This window comes from Neovison vison, chromosome X (genome assembly GCF_020171115.1).
Source record: "Neovison vison isolate M4711 chromosome X, ASM_NN_V1, whole genome shotgun sequence".
Classification (NCBI taxonomy): domain Eukaryota; kingdom Metazoa; phylum Chordata; class Mammalia; order Carnivora; family Mustelidae; genus Neogale; species Neogale vison.
In genome coordinates this window covers 89,876,673-89,903,766 of record NC_058105.1, presented here as the reverse complement: position 1 = coordinate 89,903,766, position 27,094 = coordinate 89,876,673, and the positions used below count along the sequence as shown (strand labels likewise).

General features: G+C 41.0%; 1 protein-coding gene across 3 annotated transcripts in view; it reads left to right on the top strand.

Moving 5' to 3' along the window:
* The window catches only part of ZNF81 (zinc finger protein 81), a 127,296-nt gene that overhangs the window by 875 nt on the left and 99,327 nt on the right, over positions 1-27,094 (top strand). For all 3 annotated transcript variants that reach the window (XM_044234262.1, XM_044234264.1, XM_044234263.1), the window contains exons 2-3: positions 775-802; positions 5,087-5,323. In XM_044234262.1, the coding sequence (XP_044090197.1) occupies positions 5,252-5,323 (72 nt within the window). In that variant the 5' untranslated portion in view covers positions 775-802; positions 5,087-5,251. The remainder of the gene's footprint in view (positions 1-774; positions 803-5,086; positions 5,324-27,094) is intronic.

Genomic DNA, 27,094 nt, shown 5'->3' with positions numbered 1-27,094 from the left:
ATTGCACTGATTGATTTCTGAATGTTGAACCAGCCTTACATTCCTGGAATAAACCTCACTTGGTTGTGGTGTATAATTCTTTTCATGTGTTGCAGGAATGGATTAGCTACTGCTTTTTTTTTTTTTAAAGGATTTTCTGCCACTCGGTTTATGAAAGATATTGGTCTACAGTTTTAGTTTTTTGTACTGTTTTTGTCTGGTGTTAGTGTTAGAGTAGTACTGGCCTCATAGAATGAGGTAGGAATTATTTTCTGGAAGAGATTATGTAGAATTATGCTAATTTTTCCTTTAACCGGTTGGTAAAATCCTCCAGGGAAACCCTCTGGGCCTGGACATTTCCTTTTGGAAGGTTTTTGATGATGGCATCAACTTCTGTAGTAGTTATATGGCTTCAGGTTGTCTATTTAAATCTTTGAAGAGAGATATTTAATAGTGGGTGAGTTGTGGACGTTTGTGTTTTGTGGAGATTGGACTATTTCATCCAAGTTGTTCAATTTATGTGCGTTTAAGTTATTTGTGGTATTCCCTTACTTCTGTTTAATGGCTGCAGCATTTGTAATTATATCTTATGTTTCAGTTCTAATATTGGTAATTTTTATCTTGTTTCTTTTTCTCTTTATCAGTCTTGCTAGTGGATTACCAATTTTATCACTCTTTTCAAAGAACCAGCTTTTGGTTTCAGTGATTGTTCCGTATTGTTTTTCTGTTTTCAATTTTTCTTTTTTTCTGTATTTACAGATATATTTTATCTCACCTATTTTTGTTTGTTTTCAGGTGTACAGTAGAGTGATTAGACAATTTGGTAAGTGTTTTCAGTTTCATTGCTTTATGCTCTTATATTTATTGCTTTCTCCCTTCTGCTTGCTTTGGGTTTACTTTGTTCTTTTTCTAGTTTCTTTTTTTTTTAAATATCTTAATTTATTTATTTGACAGACAGAGATCACAAGTAGGCAAAGAGGCAGGCAGAGAGACAGGAGGAAGCAGACTCCCTGCTGAGCAGAGAGTCTGATGTGGGGCTGGATCTCAGGACACTGAGATCATGACCTGAGCCAAAGGCAGAGGCTTAACCCACTGAGCCACCCAGGAGCCCCCTTTTTCTAGTTTCTTGAGATGGGAGCTTAAATTATTGGTTTAAGACCTTAATTCTTTTTTCATATAAACATCTTAGTGCTATAATTTTCCCTCTTGACACTGCTTTATCTACATCCCCCAATTTTTGATATGTTGTATTTTTTTTTCATTCATGACTTTTTAATTTGCCTTGAGACCACCTCTTTGATCCATGGGTGATATAGAAATGTATTGTTTAATTTTCAAGTGTTTGGAGACTCTCCTGTTACCTTTCTGTTGTTGATTTCTAGTTTGATGATATTAGAGGATATAGATTGCAATTGATGGAGGTTTGTTTAATGACCCTGGGTGTGGTATGTCTTGGAGAATGTTGCCTGGATGCTTTAAGAGAATGTGTTTTCTGTTAGTATTTGGCTGGAGTGGGCTGGTATTTAGTTAGGCAACCCTCTTCTTGGTCCTGTGGTTAAGGTAAGTAGGCATTTCTCAGAGCTTTTTCATTTACGGCTGTTGACAGTTCTGAGTTATAAACTTCTCCAGTGTCCTGTTTCTGATATATGGGAGGAAAAGGAAACCTAGGGAACTCACAAGTGTGTCGTTCCTCAGGCCCTGAGATCCATTGACTGTTTGCCTTTCCTTTCTGTGTGTCAGAGTCTTACTATTTGTATTTGTTGTCTTATGTCATTTTTTCCCCTGGTCTCTTCTACATTTTTTTCTCTTCTGTTGTTTCCTGTATTAACTTTGTTAATTTACACCTTGCTAGTGAAGCACCTGTTTCACATCAGGATTAAAATATGTTGCTATACAGTTATGCATAATATCCGACAATAACTACTTTGAAACACTGCCCTGAGAAAGATTTTCCACATATTTGGAAAAAATATATATATACATATATATATTTCTGTATATGCATATATATATATGTGTGAGTGTGTGTGTATATATATATATATATATTTTTTTTAATAACTCTTCATCTTGGGGTGCTGGGTGACTCAGTTGGTTGGGCATCTGCCTTGGCTCAGGTCATGGTCTTGGGGTCCTGGGATCAAGCCCTGCATGGGGCTTCCTGCTCAGCAGGGAGTCTGTATCCTCTCTCCCTCTGCCCCTCCCCCCACTCGTGTGTGTGCGCACACGCGTGCGCTCTCAGTCTCTCTCTCTCACATACTCTCTCACAAATAAATAAATCTTTAAAAAAAACCCCAACAACTCATCTCCTTTATCTAGTTGGCTAGGAGGTTATCTATGACATTGGTCATTTCAAAGGACCAGCTCTTTATTTTCTTTAAACCCCATAGTATATTTATTTGAGTTATTTAATTTTTTTATTTTTAAATTTATTTTTATATTTGATTTATTTTTAATTAATTTATTTTTATTAATGACTAGTTTATTTGGAGGGCTTTACCTAGTTTTGTTTTTTCTAATTCTAACGTTTTAGGCTGAATACATAGCTCTTTTTTGTTATATTTATTTTTAATTATAATCAAGTCACTTAAAGCTGTAAATTTCACTCTGTATGACTTCAGTGTGTTCCATGATTTTTCTAAGACTCGTGTAGCTTCTGTATTGACTTCCCACTTTGACCCTTGGGTTATTTAGGCAAGTCTTCCTTTTTTTTAAATAGACTTATTTAGATATACAAAATAGATTACATCTATTCCAGTACTATAAAATTCATCTATTTAGAGCATACAGTTCAGAGGTTATTGTTACATTCACAGAGTTGTACAGTCATCACCACAATCTGATTTTAGAACATTTTCTATACCTCTGAAAAGAAACCTTATACACATTAGCTGACATTGACCATTCATGCCACCCCACACTCCCAGACTAGGCAACTACTAACCAATTTTCTGTATCTACGTATTTGCCTATTCTGAATATTTCACATCGATGGAATAATAAAATATGGGGTCTTTTGCAATTGGCTTCGTTCCCATAAGATATTGACTTCAAGGTTTATTCATGCTGTAGCACCACGTGTCAGTACTTCTTTTTAATTGCCAAATAATATTCCATTGTATTGCTATACTAATTTTTTGTTTATTCATTTTCATTTGAAACCATCTCATTTGCCATTGAGGTGGTTTCCACTTTTTGGCTACTATGAATAATACCGCTGTGAACAGTTGAATATATAAGCTTTCGAGCGGACATGTGTTTCCATTTCTCCTGGCGAGGGACCTAGGAGTGGAGTTGCCAGATCATATAGTGACTCTATGGGTAACATTTTGAGGAACTGCCAAACTGTTTGTCAGAGTGGCTCTATACCATTTTATATTTCTACCAGCAACATATGATAGTTCCAGTTTATTCCCATCACACCAATACCTGCTACTGTCTTTTTTTAGCCCTTATTTTAGCCATTCTCATGGATGTGAAGCGGTCTGCTAATGAATGGAATATTTTGGTTTTGCTTTGCATTTCCCTAATGACTAATGATACCGAGCGTCTTATGTTATGATCAGACCATGTAGCCTATCAATTCCCAACATTAAAATATCTACCAGATTTTCTTTTTTTTTTAAAGATTTATTTATTAGAGAGAAAGCGAGTGAGTGACTGAGTGAGGGGAAGGTGGGAGGGAGAGACTCTTTCAAGCAGACTCCCTGCTGAGCCCAGAACCCTACATGGGACTGGATCCCAAGACCCATGACATCATGACTTGAGCTGGAACCAAGAGTCAGTTGCTTGACTTAACCAACTGAGTCACCCAGGTGCCCCTACTAGATTTTCTTCGTGGCCAAGTTATTTAATGGAATTATATACAAGTTCCATGGGCATCAGGAAAGAAAGGCTAGTCCTTCTCTGATATAACATCATGTTTATGGGTTTAAAATTCAACGTGTTCATGCCTTTATTTTATTCCTTATTTACTTTCCTGTTTCCTCTTTATCCCATTTCTTACTTCTGCTTTTCTTAATTAAGTTCCTCTTCATCTTATAAAGGATACTTTCCCTTTCCCAGCAAGAATGACTAAATCTGTAGTGCTTTTATTGGTTGATCAGAATAAAATTGTTCCTCAGCGTAGACAGAGACATCCTCTCCTCCCTAGATCCTGTGAGAGGAGAAACACATTTACCTCTGACTATTCTGAGGTAGTTAAGACGTTGGAATCCCAGGCTATTAGCATTTTCCTTATGGCCTATCTCTTCTGTTTTAAGAAAATCTACTTTTTCTGTGTGTTCCAAATCACAGTCAGGTTCTTAACATCTGTTAAACAGAACCACGTTTATTTAAGCCTACCACACAAAAAGTACTGTGTGTTAGTGTTGAGAAGGTGAATTTTGAAGCCAGGTAGACTGGCTTTGACTTTATCGCTAAGCCTCTGTCTCTGTGTGCATTCAATGAAATAATAGTAATTGTGACAACACACGGGTGAGACGATCATTGTGTAAATTAAGTGAGGTACCCCCTTCCGCATATTACCGGATCCCTTAAAGTAATGACAGTACTTGCTAATGTGAATTAAATATTCCCTGGACGACAATGATATACTGTGAAACTGTGAAGAAGAAAAAAAGGCTTAGAGGTGTCTGGCTGGCTCAGTCAGAGGAGCATGCGACTCTTGATCTTAGGGTCATGGGTTCGAGCCTCACGTTGGGTATAGAGGTCACTCAAATAAATAAAAACTTTAAAGAAAAAGAAATGTTCCCTGGGCCAGCCTGCTGCCAGGTGCCTTATAAACGTCATCTCTTTGAATTTTCACAACTCCTTGAGGTGAAGAGTTTTGACTCATTTTGAAAAGAAAACTTGAGAAACGTTTTTATATTCTCGTCACTACAAGTTGCCAAAGCGAGAATTTAAGGCTTTAGTGATGGTCATCTGTATGTCATGGTCTTGCTCATATTCCATTTTGATGGATGACTAGAATAGGTCATGCCTTTAATTTGACTGGACTGTGTCTACCCCACAGTATGCAAGGCCAGGGACTGTACTTTGGTACCCCCCCGGAAGCATTTCTGGGGTGAATGCTGTATGACTGACCATGTGGACACTGTCTTTCCAGGTTTCTTGGAGTCCTCGTGGAGCCTGTGGGCCAGACCCCATAGTGGAGGCCGCAGGAGCTGCTTCCTGGCCCCGACAGCTCTCACTGAGTCCACGGACCCCTTGACTTCAGGCTTGTGGGAGGAGCATCAGCAAGAGAGCTGAAGGGCTGAGGTCCAGTGGGAACATGCCAGCCAACCGGAGCTCTCCTGGGCCATCCCTGGCTCTGGGCATGGGGACCTGTGACGACTCCTGTGAGGTGAGGAGGAAGAGGGGCCCAGGGCCAGGAATTTATCCAGAATGAAAGATAATGTCTTGTGATTTTGATTTGTATGACTTTTTCCTTAAGCAAGCAGCATAATCAGGGAATTTTTATGGGTCATTCATGTCCCTTGTGTGAAGTTCCTAATCTTTATTACTTCCCTTCTTTGGGTGGCTTAAACTCATTTGATGTTCTTTTTCTAGCTCCTTTAGGTGTAAGGTTAGGTTGTATATTTAAGATTTTTCTTGCTTCTGGAGATAGGCCTGTATTGCTATATAATTCCCTCTTAGGACTGCCTTTGCTGCATCCGAAAGGCTCTGGACTATCCTGTTTTCATTTTCATTTGCTTCCGTGTATTTTTTAATTTCTTCTTTAATTTCTTGGTTAACCCACTCATTCTTTAGTAGGACGTTCTTTAACCTCCATATATTTGTGGCCTTTCCAAATATTTTCTTGTGGTTGACTTCAAGTTTCACAGTGTTGTGGTCTGAAAATATGCATGGTACGATCTCAGTCTCTTTGTACTGGTTGAGGCCCGATTTGTGACCCAGGATGTTATCTATTCTAGAGAATGTCCCATGTGTACTCAAAAAGAATGTATATTTGTCTGCCTTAGGAGAAAATGTTTTGAGTATATCTGTTAAGTCCATCTGGTCCAGTGTGTCATTCAAAGCCCTTGGTTTCCTTGTTGATCTTCTGCTTAGATGATCTGTCCATTGCTGTAAGTGAGGTGTTAAAGTCCCCTACTATCATTATATTATTATCAATAAGTTCTGTATATTTGTTATTAATTGATTTATATATTTGGCTGCTCCCAAGTTGAGGGCATAAATATTTACAATTGTTAGATCTTCTTGATGGATAGACCCCTTAATTATGATTTAATGCTCTTCTACATCTCTTGTTACAGGCTTTGTTTTAAAATCTTGTCTGATGTTAGTATGGCTACTCCAGCTTTTTTTGATGTCCATAACATGACAAATGGTTCTCTACTCCCTCCTTTTAATCTGGAGGTGTCTTTGGGTCTAAAATGTGTGTCTTGTTTTTTATATCCATTCTGATACCCCATAACTGTTGATCGGGGCATGTAGCCCATTTACATTCAGAGTGATTACTGAAAGATACAAATTTGTTGCCATTGTATTATTTGTTAAGTGGTTGTTACTGGAGCTTTTCTCTTTTCCTTTCTAGTCTTTGTTGCTTTTGGTCTTTCTTTCCCACACAGAGTCCCCTTTAATATTTCTTGCAGGGCTGGTTTGGTGGTCTCAAACTCCTTTAGTTTTTGTTTGTCGGAAACTCTTCATCTCTCCTTCTATTCTGAATGACAGCCTCACTGGATACAATATTCTTGGCTGCATATTTTTCCCATTCAGCACATTGAATATGTCCTGCCCCTCTCTTCTGGCCTGCCAGGTTTCCATGGCAAAATCTGCTGCTAACCTTACTTGTCTTCCCTTATAAATTGGGGACTTCTTTTCCCTTGCTGCTTTAAGGACTTTTTCCCCTTATCTCTGTATTTTGCAAATTTTACTACAATGTGTCTTGGTGTTGACCTGCTTTTGTTGATTTTGATGTAGTTTTCTGTGCCTCCTGTGTTTGGATGTCTGTTTCCTTCCCCAGATTAAGGAAGTTTTCACCTATAATTTCTTCAAATAAACCTCAGCTCCATTTTCCATCTCTTCTTCTTCTAGGACTTCTATAATATGAATGTTATTATGCTTTATGGAGTTCTTGAGTTCCCAATTCTATCATTATTTTCCATAATTTTGTCCTCTGTATCATTTATTCATTCCTCTGCTTCTTCCATCCTTGTGGTCATTACATCCAGTCCATTTCACATCTCAGTTATAGTTTTTTAAATTTTGGCCTGATAGTTTGAGTTAGGTCTTTTATCTCTGCAGCCAGGGTTTCTTTAGCGTCTTCTATGCTCTTCTCAAGCCCAGCTAGTATCCTAATGGTTGTTGCTTTGGGTCAGACATATTACTTATATCCATTTCAGTTAGATCCCTGGCCTGAACTTGTCTTGTTCTTTCTTTTGGGATGGATCCCCTATCCTGGCATCTTGTCTAGGTCTCTGGGCTGTTTTTTTTTTTTAAGATTTTATTTATTTTTTTGAGACAGAGAGAGAGAGAGCGAGCACAAGCAGTGGGGAGGGGCAGAGGGAGAGGGAGAAGCAGACTTACTGCTGACCTGGGGCTCTATCCCAGGACCCTGAGATCTGATCTGAGCCGAAGGCAGACTGAGTGAGCCCCCAGGCACCCCTAGGTTTCTGTTTCCTCCTCTGTGTTAGGAAAGTCTGAAATGTATCTTGCTTCTGAGAGTAATGGCCTAATGAAGAAGTAGTCTTATACTGTCCAGCACCTGATGCTTCAGGAAGTGTCTCTGGTGTATGCTGTGTGCCTTCTGCTGCTGTGTTTTCACTGCTTTTTCCGTCCGGTCAGTCTCCTGCAGAGTTTCTCCTTGGCTGCAGTGGGGAGCATTTGGACCTTGGCCAGAGTGTGTTGAGTTTTAACTAGGTGCACTCTGGTCTGCTTGTTGAAAAGAGACCTGATGGGGCACCTGGGTGGCTCAGTGGGTTAAGCCGCTGCCTTCGGCTCGGGTCATGATCTCAGGGTCCTGGGATCGAGTCCCGCATCGGGCTCTCTGCTCAGCAGGGAGCCTGCTTCTCTCTCTCTCTGCCTGCCTCTCCATCTGTTTGTGATTTCTCTCTGTCAAATAAATAAATAAAATCTTTAAAAAAAAAAAAAGAAAAAAAGAAAAGAGACCTGATGCTTTTCCAGTCAGGCTGAAGCTTTGCAGCCCTCTGTGGTCAGGAGATATGGTATATGCGGGGGTGGAGGGGGGTTGTGCTGGTCTTCTCGGGGAGGAGCCTCTTGCCCTGGGTCTCAGGTACACTGGCCCTAGTAAAGAAACACCTGCTGAGCACAAAGAGGTGGGGCTTGGTGTAAGTGGCTCCAGCCCCCACTGGTGGGTTGCTGTGCTGCTTCCTGACTTCAGTGCATCCTACTGGGTAGGGGAGAAAAATCACACCAGCCCTCTCTTTCATCCCCAGAGAGGGGAGTCTGTGCCCGTTGCTGTCCAGGAAGCCCTCAAGAGAGAGCAGACCCTCTCCCCTCGTATGTCCCAGGTGTCCCTTAGATCCCTGCCTTCACCCTGTTCATGTCCAGGCCACCTGCCCACCTTGCAGTGTAGGGCACCTGTCTTTTATTCCAGGAAGGCCAGCTGCATTTCAAAACTTCAAACTTTAGGGACCCAGCATGGTGTGGTCCTTCAGTGGTCCTCTGGGGGCGGGTCTTGACGCACTAGGGCTGGTGCCAATTTGTCCCAAAAGGGCAGTCACACCAAAGCACAGGGGCTTGGAGTTTAGAGTAAAATACAACAAAATGCCAGTGTCCAGGTTAGCCGCCCTCAGTAGGTGTCTCTGGTCCTATGCTAAGTGGCAGGGGAGCATAATGGTGCCTGCTGGCTCTTTTGGCCCCTGAGAGGCAAGGCCAGTTCTCCCCAGTGTCCTCCAAGAAGGGAAACTGTCTCTCCCAGTGTGTCCCAGGGAATCCTCAGAGCATGCCGTCGGCCCTGAGGCCTCCGCCCTCCTTCTCTGCAGGAAAGCCATGGCACCTGCTGGGCTCACACCAGCCATGGCACGGACCTCTAAAACTCTAGTCTTTGAGCTCCACCTCTTGTAAGAACTCACAATGATCAGCCCCTCTCATTTTTCCAGTCAGTGTTTCTGGGGAAGTGTTTTCCTTGTGTGATCTCCTGTTCATTCTTTTTTTTTTTTTAAGATTCTATTTTTGGGGTGCCTGGGTGGCTCAGTGGGTTAAGCCTCTGCCTTCAGCTCAGGTCATGATCTCAGGATCCTGGGATCGAGCCCGACATCCGGCTCTCTGCTCAGCCCAGGGAGCCTGCTTCCCTTCCTCTCTCTGCCTGCCTCTCTGCCTACTTGTGATCTCTGTCAAATAAATAAAATCTTTTAAAAAAAGATTCTATTTTTAAGTAATCTTTTTACCTAACATGGGCTTGAACCTACAACCCCAAGATCGAGTCACAGGCCCCACCAACTGAGCCAGCCAGGAGTCCCAGGATTTCATTCTATTTTATGGCTGAGTAACATTCCAGTGTGAGTGTGTGTGTGTGTGTGTGTACCACATATTCTCTATGCTTTCATCTATTGATGGACACCTGGGTTCCTTCCTTAATCTTAACTATTGTGAATAATATTTCAATAAACATAGGGGTACACATACCTTTTCAAATATGTATTTTCATTTTCCTTGGGTAAGTACCCAGTTGTGGCATCAGTGGATTGTGGAGTAATTCTATTTTTAATGTTTTGAGTAACCTCCCCACTGTCTACCGAGGTGATTGTACCCGATTCCATTCCCACCTGCAGTGCACGAGGCTTGCTTCTTCTCCACATCCTCCCCCACACCTGTTATTTCTTCCCTGTTTGATTCTAGGCATTTTGGATATTGTGAGGTGACATTTCATGTGGTTTTTTATTGGCACTGTCCCGATAATTAGTGATTTTGAGCATCTTTTCATGAGCCAGTTGGCCACCTGTCTTTTTTGGAACAGTATCTATTCAGGTCCTCTGCTTGGTTTTTAATCAGATGATTTTAGGGTTCTTTGTATATTTTGGATATTAACCCCTTATTGGACATATATTTGCACATATCCTTTCCTTTTCACTAGTTTGCCTTATTTTTTTTATTTTTAAAAAAGATTTTATTTATTTATTTGACACACAGAGAGAGATCACAAGTAGGAAGAGAGACAGGCAGAGAGAGAGAGAAGGAAGCAGGCTCACCACTGAGCAGAGAGCCCGATGTGAGGCTCAATCCCAGGACCCTGGGATCACGACCTGACCCAAAGGGAGAGGCTTTAACCCACTAAGCCACCCAGGCACCCCTTGCCTTCTTATTTTGTTGGTGGTTTCCTTTGCTGTGCAAACCTTTTTATTTTGGTACAGTCCCAATAGTTTATTTTTGCTTTTGTTTCTCTTGCCTCAGGAGACATATCCATAAATATGTTGCTAAGGGCAATGTCCAAGAGATTACTATCTGTATTTTCTTTTAGGATTACTGTGACTTCAGGTCTCACATTTAGATCTTTAATCCACTTTAAGTTTATTTTTATATATGTTGTAAAAAAGTACCCCATTTTCATTCTTTTGCATGTAGCTGTCTTGTTCCTGATTCTAGAGGAAAAGCTTTCAGGTTTTCACTATTGACTATGATGTTAGCTGTGAGTTTTTTATATATGGCCTTTATTATGTTGAAGCATGTTCCCTCCAAACCCACTTTATTGAGAGTTTTTGTTATGAATGGATGTTGTACTTTGTCAAATGCTTTTTCTGCATCTGTTGAGATGGTCATATGGTTTTTATCCTTTCTCTTGTTAATGTGTTGTATGACACTCACTGGTTTATGAGTGTTAAACCCCCATTACATTCCTGGAATAAATTTCACTTGACTGTGGATTAGGGTTAGGGTTAGGATTTTTAAAAATATATTGTTGGTTTCAGTTTGCTAATATTTTGTTGAGGATTTTTGCATCTATGTTCATCAGAGATACTGGCCTGTAGTTCTCTTTCTTTGTAGTATCCTTGTCTGGTTTTGGTATCAGGAAAATGCTGACCTTGTAGAATGAATTTGGAAGTTTTCCTTCCTCTTCTACTTTTTAGAATAATTTGAAAAGAATAGATAGTAGCTCTTTTTTATTTTTTAAAAAGATTTGTTTATTTATTTTAGAGAGAGTGTGTGTGTGTGTGTGTATGTAGGGGCAGAGGGAGAGGAGGGAGGAGAGAGAGAATGTTAAGCAGTCTCGAAGCTGAGTGTGGAGCCTGATGAAGGTCTCCATCCCACGACCCGGAGATCACAACCTGAGCTGAAACCAAGAGTTAGGCACTCAACTAACTGCACACCCAGGCACCTCAGCAGTAATTCTTTAGAATTCACCTATGAAACCATCTGGTTCTGGACTTCCGTTCTTTGGGAGTTTTTTGACTACTCATTCAATTTCATTGCTGTTAATCAGTCTGTTCAAATTTTCTGTTTCTTCCTCCAATCAGTTTTGGGAGATGATATTTCTAGGAATGTATCTGTTTCTTCTAGGCTGTCCAATTTGTTGGCGTATTATGTTTCATGATATTCCCTTATGATCCTCTGTATTTCTGTGAGGTCACTTGTCCTGTGTCTTTTCTCATTTCTGATTTTATTTATTTGAGTATTCTCTTTTTTTCTCAATGAGATCAGGGTTTATCAATTTTGTTGATCTGCAGCAGCAGCTCTTAGTTTCATTGCCCTTTTCTGTTTGTTTTTTTTTTTGTCTTTGTCTCATTTATTTTTGCTCTAATATTTTTATTTCCTTCCTTCTCTAGATTTGGGCTTTGTTTGTTCTTCTTTCTCTGGCTCCTTCAGCTGTAAGGTCAGGTTATTTGAGATTGTTCTTGCTTCTTGAGGTAGGCCTGATCTCAGTACACTTCCCTCTTAGAACTGTTTTTGCCGAGTCCCAAAGATTTGGAACCATTGTGTTTTCATTTTCACCTGTCTATATATATTTTTTACTTTCTCTTTGACCTCTTGATTGACCCATTTGTGGTTCACTAGCATGTTGTTAGCCTCCATGTGTTTTATTCTTTCCAGAGTTTTTCTTCTACTTGATTTCTAGTTTCATAGCTTAAGGATTTTTAAAGGTTTTTTTTTTTTAATGTTAGGGTTCATGACCCATTATGGTTCTTGTATGTTTTTGTGAATATTTTTTGCCACTTTGTGATTTAACATTAGTTTTTAGTTTTATTTACAAGTGGTAAAGGGTGGCAAACAGCTTTTGAAGTTGTCTTTTAAAAATGGCTCTTTCCTGCTTTGTTTTTTGTCAGATTTTGGCTCCCTATAGGCAAGCACTCTTAACTCTGCTTAATGGATTTGATATTTTTTTAAAAATTTTGGCCCTTGGGACGCCTGGGTGGCTCAGTTGGTTAAGCGGCTGCCTTCGGCTCAGGTCATGATCCCAGCGTCCTGGAATCGAGTCCCGCATCGGGTTCCTTGCTCAGCAGGGAGCCTGCTTCTCCCTCTGCCTCTGCCTGCCACTCTGTCTTCCTGTGCTCACTCTCTCTGACAAATAAATAAATAAAATCTTTAAAAAAAATTTTTGGCCCTTAACGTTTGACTTCCCATTAAGGAAGATGGAGATTTAGCTTTTGCATACACCCCCACTAACATACACATTTGCCTATAAATAGTATTGTTTTGATCAGCTTCCTCGTCGGTGTTTATTAAAACTGTTTATAGTTCAGTCATGGAGTAGCTATGCTGTGATTACTATTTCTGCACAATTCTTTCTTTTCCCTGGAATTTTTTTAAAAGATTTGATTTATTTATTTGACACAGAGAGAGATCGCTTCTTGGCCTTTTGGCTAAGATCAAGTGTATTTGACGCAGAGAGAAAGAGCACAAGCACAGGGGAGTTGGAGAGGGAGAAGCAGGCTCCCTGTTCAGCAGGGAGCCCAATGTGGGGTTTGATCCCACAACCCTGAGATCATGACCTGAGCCAAAATTGAGTCAGACACTTAACTGACTGAGCCACCCCCGCACCCCACATGCTGTTTTTGTTTTATGGATGAGGCATCTTATCACTATAAGGATATTAATGAGTTTTTTTTAGTTTAATGATATCAACACGTGGCTCAAAAATTTAAAAATATACAACTATATAAAATTTAAAAATATAAAAGTAATAGTCTAAATTATCTTTCTCCTTAGCTCAGTTCTCTCTAATACATTTAACCAGGTTAGTTAGTTTTCTCTGTGTGATTAGGGATTTTTGATGCAAATAAAAGCAGCTGAAAACACATTCTTGTTTTATCCTTTTTATTTCACAAAACAGTGACCTACTAAATAAATTTTTATCAGTTTTGTTAATTTTGGTGAAATATAATATGAACTACAAACAATGCTTCCGTGAACATTTTTATCATGTCCCCAATATACATGTATATCCCTATCTCTTAACTATGTACATGGTGGTGGAGCTAATGGGTCATAGATTAAGCCTATCTTTGAAAGATACTTATTTTAAGATACAACATATGTACAGAAAAGTGTGCAAGACAGACATGTCTAACTCAAGTGATTTTTTTCACTGTGTAGACCTAGAAAGTATCCAGAGTTAACATTCCAGAGTCCTCCTACTCCCAAAGATAACTGGTATCCTGATAAGTGATAACTACTATCACTTCCATTAAGAAGAAGATTATAAGCCACAGAGTGGGAGAAGACATAGACAAGACCGGACATATACCAAGCATATATAAAGAACAACCAAACAATAAGGAAAAGCCGGCTACCCAGTAGTTGGAGGCTTTATTTGAACAGATATGAAACAAAAGAAGATACCCAAATAGCTAATAAACACCTGAGACGGTGCTCAATCTCATTAGTCATCAGGGAAATACCCAGTTTAAAGTACAGTGTAATACCACTACACTTTCACCAGAAAGGCTAAAATTTAGAAGACCGAGGGGCGCCTGGGTGGCTCAGTTGGTTAAGCGTCTGCCTTCAACTCAGGCCATGATCTCTGGGTCCTGGAATCGAGCCCCACGTTGGATTTCTGGCTCAGCCAGGAGTCTGCTTGTCCCTCTCCCTCTGCCTCTCCCCCCGGCTTGTGCTCTCTTTCTCTCTCTCAAATGAATAAAGAAAAATCTTAAAATAAGACTGACAGTGATAAGCATTGGGAGCCTAGAGAGCCATATCAGCAGCTCGTGCTATAGTCAGCACATACAGCTGTTGATATATTAGCTCATATCTGCACGTCTGTACTGCCGGCGGGACCGTAAATTGGCACAACCTCTTTGAAAAACATTTTAGCCTTCTTCATCCAGGCACGTGTAGACCATATGTGGAAACAGTTCTCCTAAGAAAAAATGCAACAGAAATCCTTGGCTGATACACCAGGACACATGTATAAACGCTCACCGTAGCATTCCTTGTAACAGCCAGAACCTAGAAATAACTTTAATGTCCATTAATAGCAGACCAGATAAAGAGGTTGAACACAAAATCGAGTGAAAGAAGCCAGACCCGAAGAATTTGTGTGATTACCATTCGCAGAAAGTTTTAAGACAGGCCAAACGAATCTGTATTGTACAGGGGTGTATAGTGAGGGGGTAAAACTAGAAAGCAAACCAGGGAAGCGTTTACTGTTAGAGGCAGTACAGTGGTTTCCTTGATTGGTGGGGGTTGGGTGTTGGAGGAGGAGAAGAGGTGTGAGGAAGGCTTCTGGGCAAGGAGCTGGCCATGTTCTGTTCCCACACCAGGGTGGGAATTAGGTAGGTATTTGCCTTGAATAATTAGTAAGCCAAGTATTTGTTTCCTGTATCTTTATGTGAATACTGTTTTTCATAATAAAAATCTCTTGAAAAGGAAAAATATATGTACCCTCTAATTGTTTTACTAAGTTTTAAATTTTTAATTCCAGTATTAACATACAGTGTTATATAAGTTTCAAGTAGGCAATATAATGATTTAATAACTCTATACATTATATAATGCTCATAATGCTCATCACGGTAATTTATATAATTATATAATGCTCATCATAGTAAGTGTGCTTTTAATCCCCTTCACCTGTTTGACCCATCTGCCACCCATCTCCCCTCTGGTAACCATCAGTTTGTTCTCTATAGTTGAGAGTCTATTTCTTGGTTTGTCTCTCGCCTCTCTTTTTTTTTTTCCCTTTGCTCATTTGTTTCATTTCTTAAACTCTACATATGAGTGAGGTCATAGTCCCAAGGTATTTGTCTTTCTCTGATTGGCTTATTTCACTTACTGCTGTACTTTCTGGATCTGTCCATGTTGTTGCAAATGGCAAGATTTCATTCTTTATGGCAGAATGATATTCCATTATACACACACACACACACACACCCCATATTTATCCATTCATCTATGGATGGACACTCGGGTTGCTTTCATAATTTGGGTATTGTAAATAATGAATAAACATAGGGGTGCATGTATCTCTTTGAATTAGTGTTTTCGTATTTTGGGGGTAAATACTCAGTAGTGTGATTACTGGATCATAGGGTAGTTCTATTTTTAACTTTTTGTGGTGCCCCCCCAAATACTGTTTTCTACAGGGCTACACAGTTTGCATTCCCACCAACAGTACACGACTGTACCTTCTGATTTTGACCTCAGCCTCCTCCCATATGTACTTTCTTGCAAAGGCAGCTCCCCCTCTCACATCCCTATATCCGTTTTTACACTTCCAACACTTGCTTTTCTTATTTAATAAAAAATCTTGATGATCATTCAGTGTGATGAGTTGACTTTTCCTCTTTTTTTTAAAAGACTTCCTTATTTGAGAGAGAACTTGAGCATGAGCAGGGGGAAGGGCAGAGGGAGAGAATCTCAAGCAGATTCCATGCTGAGCGTGGAACCTGAGAGGGGTCTCGATCTCACCACCCTGAGATTGTGACCTGAGCTAAAACCAAGAGTTGGACGCTTAACAAGCTGAGCCACCCAGGTGCCCCTAGTTCCTTATTCTTTTTTTTTTTTTAATAAAGATTTTATTTATTTATTTATTTTTAAAGATTATTTATTTATTTATTTATTTTAAGATTTTATTTTATTTATTTGAGAGAGAGAGACAGTGAGAGAGAGCATGAGCGAGGAGAAGGTCAGAGGGAGAAGCAGACTCCCCATGGAGCTGGGAGCCTGATGTGGGACTCGATCCCGGGACTCCAGGATCACGCCCTGAGCCGGAGGCAGTCGTTTAACCAACTGCGCCACCCAGGCGTCCCAAAGATTATTTATTTATTTGACAGACAGAGATCACAAGTAGGCAGAAGTAGACAGAGAGGCAGGCAGAAAGAGAGGAGGAAGCAGGCTCCCTGCTGAGCAGAGAGCCCGATGTGGGACTCAGTCCCAGGACCCTGGGATCATGACCTGGGCCGAAGGCAGAGGCTTAACCCACTGAGCCACCCAGGCGCCCAAGATTTTATTTATTTATTTGACAGACAGACATTACAAGTAGGCAGAGAGGCAGGCAGAGAGAAGGGGGAAGCAGGCTCCCCGCTGAGCAGAGAGACTGATGCAGGGCTCGATCCCAGGACCCTGAGCCGAAGGCAGAGGCTTTAACCCACTGAGCCACCCAGGCAACCCCCCTTATTCTTTTTAAAGGGTGAATTGGAATCTTACTCTAATATATGAACATTTTAAGGTATTTCCAATCTTTTGCTATTACAGTGCTACAGTGAAAGTCCTTATACAGATTTCACTTAACACAAAAGGGAGTATGTTTGAAGAGAAATTCTGCAAATGGAATTCTCAGGACAAATGGTACATGCATTTTCATTTTTTGATAGATATAGCAAAGTGGCTTTCCTTGTGGATTGTATCAGTTATAAAAGAGGCCTGTTTTTATTGTACCCTTTGGAGCAGTGTTTTTTCATATTTATTTTTTTCTTTTTGGCACCTCAGATAGGTTAAAATATGGTATCTCGGTACAGATTTAATTTGCATTTCTTTTAGTATGGCCGAGGTTAAATATATTTGACTGTGTTTAAAGAACCATTTATGATGTTCTTCCTGAGCTGATATAAATTTCCTTTGCTCGTTTTTCTATCAGGTTGTTGCTATTTATATATTAAGGAGAATAGCTCTTTTGTAGGGGACCCAAATATTTTTCTTCAACTTCTCATTTGTCTTTTACTTTTTTTAAAATTTTATTTTATTTTTTTAGTGTTTTATCCATGCATTTCACATAATTGTATTTATGAATCTTTTATGTCCTCCAAGTTTTGTGTCAGAACTAGAAGGGCCTTCCCCAATGCTCAACTATGCTTTAAAAAAGACCCTCTGTGTGTGTGTGTTTAGTACTTTCATATCTTTAGTTTTAACCTTTACTTCTCTCACTATCTAGATTTTTGGTGGTTGTTGTAAAAGCCTTAGCTAGGAATCCATTTTAATTCTTTTTTTTAAAGATTTGTTTATTTGAGAGAGAGAGAGAGATCACGTGTGTGTACATAGGGGAGGGGCAGAGGGAGGAGAGAATCTCAGACAGACTCCCAACTCAGGGCTCAGTCTCACCACCCATGAAATCATGACCCGAGCTGAAATCATGAATTGGACACTTAGCCCACTGAGCCATCCAGGCACTCCTCCATTTTCATTTTCTTCAAGATGCCTACTCATCTGTCCCAACACCATTTATTGAATAATCTGTATTTCCCCACTAACATACACTACTACATTAGTATGTGTATACATTCCAGTATTTAACTCTGGTTGTATTTATGGACCTTATTCTGTGCCATTGACCTAATAATAGTCAAAATGCTGATGAATCACTAAATTCTACTCCTGAAGCCAATACTACACTATATGTTAGCTAATTAGAATTTAAATAAAAACTTGAAACAGAAACCAAAAAATAATAATAATAGTTCTAATCTTTGATTCTAATTCCTCTGTGTTCATAATTTATTCTAATAGATTGTAGGGATAGGGCACCTGGGTGGCTCAGTTGTTAAGTGTCTGCCTTCAGCTCAGGTCATGATCCTGGGGTCCTGGGATTGAGCCCCACATTGGGCTCCCTGCTCAGCAAGAAGCCTGCTTCCCTCTCTCCCACTCCGCCTGCATGTGTTCCTTCTCTTGTTGTTCCTCTCTCTGTCAATAAATAAAGTCTTAAAAAAAAAAAGAAGTCGACCTACTTTAAAAAAAAAGAAAGATTGTAGGGCTAAGTCTCCAATTGCTCTTTTTCAAAAATTTACCTTTTTCTTGATTGCTTTAATTTCTGTTCACAATTTATAATCAGCTTACCAAATTTAAAAACAAATGTCCTTGCTGTTGCAGTGAGCTTGTATTACATTTATATTTTAAGAATCATTTGTCCCTTTATGGCAATTCAGAATTCCTTCTAAAGAATAAGGTATGTTGTCTGTACTTCTTCAAGTAATCTTTGCATTTCAATCCATTAGTGTGTTAATATTTTCTTCAAATATATGTATTTATTTGTTTTAAATATTTTATTTATTAGAGAGGAGGAGCACAACTGAGGGAAAGAGAGAGAGCATGAGCAGGGCGAGGGAAAAATGAGGGAGGGTGAGGACCCTGAGATCATGACCTGAGCTAAAGGCAGATGCTTAACCACCTAAGCCACCCAGGTGCAACTCTTTAGCTATATTTTTGACATCAGTTTTTGTTTCTATTATCTAAAGGAAAAAAATACAATGCAGGGGCGCCTGGGTGGCTCAGTAGGTTAAAGCCTCTGCCTTCGGCTCAGGTCATGATCCCAGGGTCCTGGGATCGAGCCCCATGTCGGGCTCTCTGCTCTGTGGGGAGCCTGCTTCCTCCTCTCTCTCTCTGCCTGCCTCTCTGCCTACTTGTGATCTCTCTCTGTCAAATAAATAAATAAAATCTTAAAAAAAATACAATGCAAATGTATATGAGTGTATATTACAAATTGGAATTAAAATTACAATTATATGCACAAGAGGTCATTGGAGAGTGAGTGAAAGGAAAAACAGAGTACTATGGTTCTCTTAGTACTTAGTACTTAGTACTTGTTTAGGGGAAGGATATGGATATTGATAGAGCTTGTTAAAGAAACATTCATGTAATTATGGTCTTAGGTTGGAATAAGTAAGCAGAAGAATAAAGTAAAATGGGTAATTTTCAGATGAGCATTAAGTGGGGAGACACCCAAAGTTTGATTTGTCAAGGAGATTAAAAGAAATGAAATGAACTACATAAATAGCAGAAATCAGTCTGAGTGTTATAGTAATCACATAAGATGATTCAGTTAAAATCATTCCTTAAAAGGGATTCTCAGACTGGATGGGGGGAAAAAAGCAAAAACTGTCCAACATCAAGCATTACCTTATAAACTTTTAAGTACACTTAAAATGAAAAGAGCCAGGAAATGTGAAAACAAAGGGACACAAAAAATGATGTACTTGGCGGGGCGCCTGGGTGGCTCAGTGGGTTAAGCCGCTGCCTTCGGCTCAGGTCATGATCTCAGAGTCCTGGGATCGAGTCCCGCATCGGGCTCTCTGCTCAGCAAGGAGCCTGCTTCCTCCTCTCTCTCTCTCTCTCTCTGCCTGCCTCTCTGCCTACTTGTGATCTCTCTCTGTCGAATAAATAAATAAAATCTTTTAAAAAAATGATATGGGGCGCCTGGGTGGCTCAGTGGGTTAAGCCGCTGCCTTCGGCTCAGGTCGTGATCTCAGAGTCCTGGGATCGAGTCCCGCATCAGGCTCTCTGCTCAGCAGGGAGCCTGCTTCCCCCTCTCTCTCTGCCTGCCTCTCTGCCTACTTGTGATTTCTCTCTGTCAAATAAATAAATAAAATCTTTAAAAAAATATAAAATAAAAAAAATTTAAAAAAATGATATACTTGGCAAACAAGAACCAATGGAAATCTGGGGTTACATTTTTAAAAAGATTTTATTTATTTATTTGACACAGAGAGAGAGAAAGAGAGAGAGAGAGCACAAGCAGGCGGAGAGAGAGAGGGGGAAGCAGGCTTCCCGCTGAGCAGAGAGCCTGATGTGGGGCTCAATCCCAGAACCCCAAGATCATGACCCGAGCCAAAGGCAGAGGCTCAACCCACTGAGGCACCCAGGCACCCATGGGGTTGCATTTTTAATCAGACCAGAGGGAATGGAAAAACATCACAAGGGATGAAGGTAAATGGTTCAAACTGTGAGATACTAAGAAATACAAAAATTATCAGCACACATATAGCTAAACTATGTAAAATTAAAACTAGCAGAAATAGTTAATTCTACCGTTAACTGTTTTAACCTACCCTTGATCACACAAAGAAAAGTAATCTAAAGCTTTGCTCTAATGTAGATTATCATATTCTATAACCACTGGGAATTAAATTCAAAATAAAAAATAAAAAGCTAGCAAAAATAAATTGTCTTACAAACATTAAAATATTTTACATGACTATGTGTTAAATAGAAAACAAGTAATCTCACAGAATACATAGAGGTCATCTTGACCTGAGCTGCCACAAGAAAATACCTTAGACTCAGCGGCTTAAGCAACAGGAAATTTTCTTTTTCTCACAATTCTGGAGGCTGGAAGTCTGAGATCCAGAGATCCAGGCACCAGCAGGACCCTCCTCCTGGCTTGTAGGTGGCCACCATCTCACAGTCTTCATATGATCTCTGCGCACACAGAGGGGGATTGCAGAGGGTAAGCAGGCTCTCTGGTATTTCTTATAAGGCTGGTTATAGGAAGGCCCCAGTCTAAATCCCAGCATGAGGGCCCCATCCTCATGACCTCATATAATCCTTGGACTTCCCTTCCTGTTAAAAAGAAATGAGCTTCGAGGCACCTATGTGGCTAAGTCAGTTAAGCATCTGCCTTTGGCTTAGGTCATGATCCCAGGGTCCTGGGATCCAGCGACGTGCCGGGCGCCGTGCTCACTGGGGAGTCTGCTTCTCCCTCTCCCTCTAGCCCCTGCTCAGGCTCACTCTTCTCTCTGTCAAATGAATAAATAAAATCTTTTTTTTTTTAAAGAGGGGCGCCTAGGTGGCTCAGTCGGTTAAGCATCTGCTTTCAGCTCAGGTCATGATCCCAGAGCCCTGGGATCGAGCCCCGCATTGGGCTCCCTGCTCAGCCCGGTGTCTGCTTCTCTCCCTCTCTCCCTCTGCCTGCCTCTTTGCCTATTTGTGTTCTCTCTCCCTCTCTCAAATAAATAAATAAAATCTTAAATAAGAAATGAGCTCTCCACTGAGCCCCTTCCCCCACCCTACCCCTTTAGGTATGCTTTCTTTCCTATATCACCACCTTTCCCCTTCTGTGCTGGTACCTTCCCAAAGCATATAACATGCAGTAATATTTTTCATCTCAAAAAACTTCCCTTGACCCCTGATCCACTTGCAGCCGAGATGTTTCACTGAATAAATAATTCCTGTAAGCTCTCAGAGTAAACCTTCTGCTCTGTATGTTTAATACCCTCTCCTGTTGGTTGGGTTTTTGGCCAGGGGTTTGCTTCCTCGAACTGGGATGCGGGGGGGCGGTAACTCCCCCTATAGCCACCACCTTCATACAGTTCTCAGCAGATGCTGGGAGTCCCCATTAAGCCAACTCCGTAACCCTCTACCCTTCCTTTCTTATGCTCTAAGCTTCAATTCCCACTACCTACTCCACATCCTTGCAGAATCTTACTTTCCCAAGGGTTTCTTATACTCTCTTCCTAATGTTTTGGTACAGAAGCTTGACAAAGGGAACACCAGTTACAGATCATTCTCACTTGTGAATAGTGACGGGGCGATTATAAATGAAATATCATCCAATGGAATGTAGCAGATCCTTTAAAAAGTTTCCATTCTGAGCACATGGGTCAGTATTACAAAATCTCTATGTAATTTACCAGTATTCACATATCACTGGAAAAAAGTGATTTGATAAAATTCAACTTCTGGGCTTGATTTTAAAAAGTATCAAAGTGGCACTTGACACTTTACTTCCTTCCCAAAACTCACAGTAGGAATTGTCAGTGATGCAATGGGAGTTGATTAATAATATCCAGAATTCTGGGGTGCTGGGTGGCTCAGTGGGTTAAAGCCTCTGCCTTCGGCTCAGGTCATGATCCCAGGGTCCTGGGATCAAGGCCCGCATCGGTCTCTCTGCTCAGCAGGGAGCCTGCTTCCCTTCCTCTCTCTCTGCCTGTCTCTCTGCCTACCTGTGATCTCTGCCTGCCAAATAAATAAATAAAATCTTTTTAAAAAATAGAACGTCTTTAAAAAAAAATCCAGAATACTTCATTTTGAATTGAGTCCTTTATCTTTACGAATTGTCTTCCTTCATCTCATTTAATACTTTCTCAGAATTCTCCTCGGATTGATATTAAAATGGAGACCTTGCTTCCTTTCTGTGGGGACTTCATTATGTGTTGATATCCAGAATTCTTTATTTCGGATTGAGTCTTTTATCTTTAGGAAGTGACTTACTCTGTCTCATTTTTTTTGTCCCAGAATTCTACTCTGATTGTTATTAAAATGGAGACCTTGCTGCCTTTCTGCTGGCTTTTCCTGATACACCTTTGCTCATTCTTTTTACCATTGTCTTTTTGCATTTTTCCTATACAACGCTTGAAAAGGCATGTTTTATATTATGCCTTCTAGTTTTCATGCTGCTTTTTAAAAATATCTTTCACTATATGTCTATTTTGCTTTGTTTTGGGTTCCTTCTAGTAATTTGAAAGGGTTGAATTCTTTTTTGGTTCTTTTCATGGTTACCTTTATAGCATTAGTCTTATAAAAGATGATTAATAGTGCATTTGTTGAAACAGTGTCTGTTAACTGTCCGATACGAGTAGTGACAAGATGTGTATACTGCTCTTTCAAGAATTATTTGTTGTAAGCTTTCCTTGAACTCTGAGAGCTTGTCTGTTCAATTTGTTTGGGTCAATCTATGGACACAAATGATGCATATATTGAATTTCCTCTCTTCCATATTTTTGTCATTTTTTCTCGATTATATTTTAAAGTCGTGATTCATTTCCACTTCACTTTGTTTACTAGGCGTAATTCTTAGTCCCCTGCCATCTGGGCAGGAACTGTTAAAGACTTCATTTGTGTATCTTGTTTGTTTGTTTGTTTTTCACTTTTTTATTGAGGTCTTCCAGCACATTACACAAATTTTTAAGGCAGCTCAAGCAAATGTCTTTTCGAAGTTCCTTCAAATCAGAATCCAAATGAAGTTCACACATGACATTTTTCCAGAGTTTTTATTTTAATTCCAGTTAGTTAAACTACAATGTAATACTAGTTTCAGGTGTTATGATATAGTGACTCAGCAGTTCCATACATCACCCAGCGCGCATCACAAGGGCCCTCCTGATTCCCCATCCCATTTCACCCATCCCCCACCCACCGCCCCTCGGTAACCATCAGATTGTTCTCTGTGATTAAGAGTCTGTTTTTTTTATTTGTCTTTCCTTTTTTACCCTTTGCTCATTTGTCTTGTTTCTTTCTTTTTTTTTTCAAGTTATTTATTTTCAGAAAAACATTATTCATTATTTTTTCACCACACCCAGTGCTCCATGCAAGCCGTGCCCTCTATAAAACCCACCACCTGGTACCCCAACCTCCCACCCGCCCCGCCACTTCAAACCCCTCAGATTGTTGTTTGTTTCTTTTTAAAAAGTATTTATTTATTTATTTATTTGAGAGAGAGAGAGAGCAAGCATAGAGAGAGAGCAAGCACAAGTGGAAGGCAGAGGGAGAGGGAGAAGCAGGCTCTCTGCTGAGCACAGAGCCCGATGTGGGGCTCAATCCCAGGACCCTGGGATCACAACCTGAGCTGAAGGCAGATGCTTAACTGACTGAGCCACCCAGGTGCCCCCATTTGTCTGTTTCTTATATTCCACATATATGTGAAATCATAGGGTATTTATATTTCTCTGACTTATTTCACTTAGCATTATACTCTCTAGCTCCATCCATGGCATTATATTTTGTTCCTGTTTCTCTGTCAAGAACCGGGGGTAGGGGGGCAGCTGGGTGACTCCGTGGGTTAAGCATCTGCCTTTGGCTCAAGTCATGATCCCAGGATCCTGGGATCAAGTCCTGCCTAGGGCTCCCTGCTCAGTGGGAAGCCTGCTTCCGCCCCTTCCCACTCCCCCTGTCTGTGTTCTTTCTCTTGCTAGGTCTCTCCCTGTCAAATAAATAAATAAAATCTTAAAAAAAAAAAAAGAACTGGGAAGGGTCTGAGATTTTTTCCTACTTCCAAGCTAACCGGTGAGCCCGCCCCAGTGGTCTGGGTGCTGGCGGAAGACTCGAGCCACCTAGGTCAGAGAAAGAGGACTTAAGGCCCATGGCAATACTAGCCGTTGTCTTAGCCTGTGTGCCAGTTTCCTTCAAGGTGACCCGAAGATGCCCACGTGGCATCTGCACACACCGCAGGTTCCTTGGATTACCTGAATCTTTGATAATGAGTAGTAAGCAGACCTGTCCTCTGCCTTGGGGGATGGCACCAGTGTGTTCCAAGGCTGTTGGCCTTGCGAACATCCTCGAAAAGATAGTCCGGAACAGAGGGCAGCCCGTGCCTGTGCTCACTAGACACACAGAAGCGAGAGAGTCCCGTGGAGGATTGCCTCCCAGCAGTATCCACTGGCTAGCCATCGCACATCCGCAGTATCCAGTGTCATTTCTGTATGGTCTTGCTTCTGCGGATCGTCTCATGGGTACGCTACTCTGTTGGCCAGAGGCAAGGGCCTAATCTGTTGTCTGTCTCCTGCAGCATTGGATTAAAGCTGTTATCCAGGACTCCAAGTGGCAGAATGAGGCCATGCTGCAGTATTTTGCTCAAGCAGGACCTCCAGGATCCCAGACTCAAGCAGCTATACAGATCCTGGAAGTCATTAAGGTTTGCGGTCCAAAGCCAGGGGCTTTTCAATTTAGGTTGTTATACTGACCTTTCTGCCTGGCCCGAGGTATGAAGGGGCAGTGGCCCATATTAGAAATTGCACAGATTCTGCCTGGGCCCCATGGGACGATCTCATCCTCTGTATCAACCCTGGACAAGTAAGCTGAGGCTGACTGAATGCCTTCCCAGGCCAAGGTGGGATGATTGATCACCTTGGCTAAAGTCAGGGCCACATTTCTTACCACCTTTTCTAATCGGATGATCCCCATTATAGGACTAAGTGCCCTCAGGGTGCACATTAATTTACAAGCAGTTTATCCTTCTAGGAAGCTCCTCGTAGCAAACCAAAGGTAGCTTCCTTCTGGAGAGATCTCCAGAGTCTTTAAGGTCTACCTCAACCCCCAGTCTCTACTTTAAACACTTGGAGGTCACTTATGACCGCTCCTAAGATGCCAATCACTATGATTTGGAGAGGAGAGAAGGCAAGTTAATGTCTGGCTTCCACACATAAAGTACAATTTCAGGGTGTCCCCCCACCCAGAAGAAAGTGGTGTTTACAATGAGTGGTGTCCTCTAAATAAGATCCCTAGGGGTCAGGGGACACAGGTTGGGATTGCCTCCAATGTCACCTGTCAGCCAGCTGATAGTCTTTAAATTTAACTTGAGACAAAAGTGAACTAGAAAGGAAGGGGATTGTGTTCAGTCTGTTGCAGTGAGGAGAGCACCCCAGATCTGAAGACCAGATTGTCTCAGTAGGGTGGTTTTGTCTTCTACACTGATAGGGAGGAGCAGAAGAGTTATAGTAGGGTGATTGGCAGGTGTGTGATTGTTTCTGCAGTCGGGGAAAGTCTCAGCTTAATGGAAAATATTTATCTCTGTGTCTAGCTGCTTTATGTGGGACAGACGGCCAAGGTCAGTTAATCATTCATGAGACAAAGAATGGGAAAGTCGGAGGGTCTGTGTTTGGCCTTTCAGCAGGTTCAACAAAAGGGGAAAGGTCTGTGTTTGTCCTCATCACAGGTAAATCCAGGAGTCCTAGGGGGCATGAGAACAAGAGGACAGCAAGTCTTATCTAAAGTATATGGGGAAAGGTGTTCTTTGCCATAAATCATTTCCAAGAGCAAACAAGGGTGAGGTGGTTTCTTGGCTATTGCTCTGTGTAGGCCTCAAGTGGTATTCTCCATTGTCAGGCCCTCTCTTGGTCAAGGTTGTCCTTGAACAATTATGTCTGGAAACAAGGCAGTATGGGAATGCCCTGGTCTGTACAATTGTCAGTCCACATTTGGTCTCTGCATGTAAAACTGTCAGCTCAGTTTTCGCCTCTGTATGCAAAGTCTGTTGAAGGTGAAGTTGTTTTCAGGTCTGCTGGATTATATGTTGTTGAATCATTTGTCAAGACTGGCTGAATAGTAGCATCCAAGACTATGGCAAGGATGTGTCCCCAACCACAAGGCAGAAGATAAGAAACAGAAGGACTGATGATCCTTGCAATATACCTCACAGCCAGGATCCCATATTCTGGCCAGGAGAATGTGTTTCATAAGCCATTCATATCAACCTTAGAAATGCAAGTCACTTTCTTGAATTTAGTGATGACCTGTCCTATTTGGCCTGTGGTGTCTGTCCAAGTGCAACAAGATGTGTTGTTGGCTCTGGCACAGATGCCTCCCCAGCTAGGAAGGAAGTCAAGAGTTACACGAGCGTCCATTGTGACTTGGGCCATTGAGGTTAAATGTATTTACTGTGCTCCTAAGATAGAAGTGGTATCATTTATTACTTCTGCAAGGGTGAAGGAGAGATTTTGAACTAGAGAATTCTAGTTTAAGAATTCTAGTTGGAGAATTCTCTTGGTGGGCGAAATGGCCCTCAGGAAGAGGCGGTGCATAAAAGAGGGAATTGCTCATTTCCCAGGGAAGTTCAAGAGCACCCTGTAGTTCCCTCATTTTGGAGTGATTGTGCAAGTCTCCAAAGGGTCACGTGGTAGCAGAGGGGTGGTTTTCAACATTTGAAGGTCACAGCCAAGGATTGCAAACTCAGGAAAGATTGGTGTGAGGAAGGCAGAGGTAGGCTGACAGCCACATAAAAAGTAGTATCCATAGGGGTTACAGATAGTGTTAGCATTGTGGGAACCCTTATGAATAAATGGTTGTGGTTAACCTTGGCCTTGGTCCCTCAGGAGGGAAGAGGCTTTGGGTAGAACCAAGCAAAGTCCATAAGGCCAATTGGAAAGTGGTAGGGGAGAAAATAGTGGTTATCAGGGATGAACAGTGCTCAGATATATATGTTTTATATGGCTTGGTAATATTCCATTGTAAATATATACCACATCTACTTTGGCCATTCATCTGTCAGTGGGCATTTGGGCTCTTTCCATAATTG